Source organism: Bison bison, unplaced genomic scaffold (assembly GCF_000754665.1).
Source record: "Bison bison bison isolate TAMUID 2011002044 unplaced genomic scaffold, Bison_UMD1.0 scf7180017864383, whole genome shotgun sequence".
NCBI classification, from domain to species: Eukaryota; Metazoa; Chordata; class Mammalia; order Artiodactyla; family Bovidae; genus Bison; species Bison bison.
Window position 1 is genome coordinate 6668545 of NW_011494955.1, and position 1805 is coordinate 6670349.

Below are 1805 nucleotides of genomic sequence, written 5' to 3' on the forward strand. Positions count from 1 at the left end.
CTCACAAGGTCAGTGCCCAGTGCACTGACTCCCCAGTGGCATCCTGGGTGCTGACACCACAGCTGTCAGGGCCAGAGGTCTGGGGGGCTCAGGCAGCAGAGCGGAGGTGCTACCTGGGGCTTGGTCGGCCGCTGTGAAAACTTCTCCTGCCTCCCCCAGCCATCACCCTGCTGAAGGACAAAGACCCTGGGGCCTTCCTGATCAGGGACAGTCATTCATTCCAAGGAGCCTATGGGCTGGCTCTCAAGGTGGCCACGCCCCCTCCCAGCGCCCAGTCCTGGAAAGGTACAGGAGTGGCCCAGCCTGAGGGGGAGGAGGGTGTGGTGAGGGGAGGCACAGAGGCAAGACTAGGCAGGGTGGAGGAGGAGGAGATGAGCTCTCCTGCTTGGTAGAGAATTCCAGCAGAGAGAAGCGGAACCTGGAATCTTCTCCCCTCTTCTCCACTCCTGTCAGGGGACCCCTCAGAACAGCTGGTCCGTCATTTTCTCATTGAGACTGGGCCGAAAGGGGTGAAGATCAAGGGCTGTCCCAGCGAGCCCTACTTTGGTGAGAAGCAGGGGTGGGGAAGGCTGCACTTGGCATTCCGGGGAGGTCAGGAGGTGTCAGGAGGGAGGTGGAGGACTTGGGCACCTCGGGAGCCCGCTCGCCTCTCCCCTGCAGGCAGCCTGTCAGCCCTGGTCTCCCAGCACTCCATCTCCCCACTGTCCCTGCCCTGCTGCCTGCGCATTCCCAGCAAAGGTGGGTGTCTGGGCATCTGTCCTCCCCCGTCTCCCCTCCCACTGCGGCCAAAGGCACAATCTCCAGTCCTGGCTCCCTGCCTGCCTGCCTTCCCTTGGGACGGCAGAGGGCTCCCTCAGCTCCTGGGCCTGCCACTCCCTGCTGACCCCCATTTCCCTCAGATCCTCTGGAGGAGGTCCCAGAGGCCCCAGTGCCCAGCAACATGAGTACAGCGGCAGACCTCCTGCGTCAAGGCGCCGGTACGGGCCTCTCCCTCCTTCCCTCCCGCAGGCACCAAACGGGACACCCCTGACACATAGGGAACAGAAAGGCCTTGTGTGTGTGGGGCGGGCCCTGGCAGATGCACCTCACCCAGGAAGTCAGGGGAGGCCTGTACCCATAGGCACGATAGGATGGGGAGTCCTGTCTAGGCTGCAGGGGTGGGGTCTTGCTAGAATGCAGATTCTCCGGCCTCCTTCCAGCATCTCGCACAGTCACCTGCCTTTTTAACAGGTTACCTGTGTGATGGATGCATTTTGAGCAGCACTAGCTGGGGAAAGTGCGAGAGCTCGGTGGGTGGGAGGAACACGGATGGGAGATAGAGCTGGGGGTTGGCAGAGCCACCGCTCCCTACTCCCTTCAACCCCACTCCTCACCCTGCAGCCTGCAGCGTGCTCTACCTGACCTCAGTGGAGACGGAGTCACTGACGGGCCCCCAAGCAGTGGCACGGGCCAGCTCCGCAGCTCTGAGCTGCAGCCCCCGCCCCACACCAGCCGTTGTCCACTTCAAGGTCTCAGCCCAGGGCATCACACTCACAGACAACCAAAGGAAGTATGTGTGCCAGATAAGCCCCTGGGGGACCCCAGGCACAGACCCCGGGGGCCCCAATTTCTGGATGACCTTCCCCACCCTCGTCCCTACAGGCTCTTCTTTCGCCGCCATTATCCAGTCAACAGCATCACCTTTTCCAGCACTGACCCTCAGGACCGGAGGTGACCCTCCCTCCCAGCCCTTTCATCCCACAGTCCCCAGCCCAGCTTCTCCATTGGTAGCTCTTCCCTGGGTGCATCCCTTCACAGTTCTTCTC

The 1805-nt window shown here is 62.2% G+C and overlaps 1 protein-coding gene across 1 annotated transcript in view; it reads left to right on the forward strand.

The window, feature by feature from the left end:
• The window catches only part of TENC1 (tensin like C1 domain containing phosphatase (tensin 2)), a 14037-nt gene that overhangs the window by 11328 nt on the left and 904 nt on the right, over window positions 1–1805 (forward strand). The window contains 6 exon segments of the mRNA XM_010857894.1: window positions 160–285; window positions 454–546; window positions 661–738; window positions 900–977; window positions 1381–1549; window positions 1642–1710. Coding sequence (XP_010856196.1) covers window positions 160–285; window positions 454–546; window positions 661–738; window positions 900–977; window positions 1381–1549; window positions 1642–1710 — 613 coding nt within the window.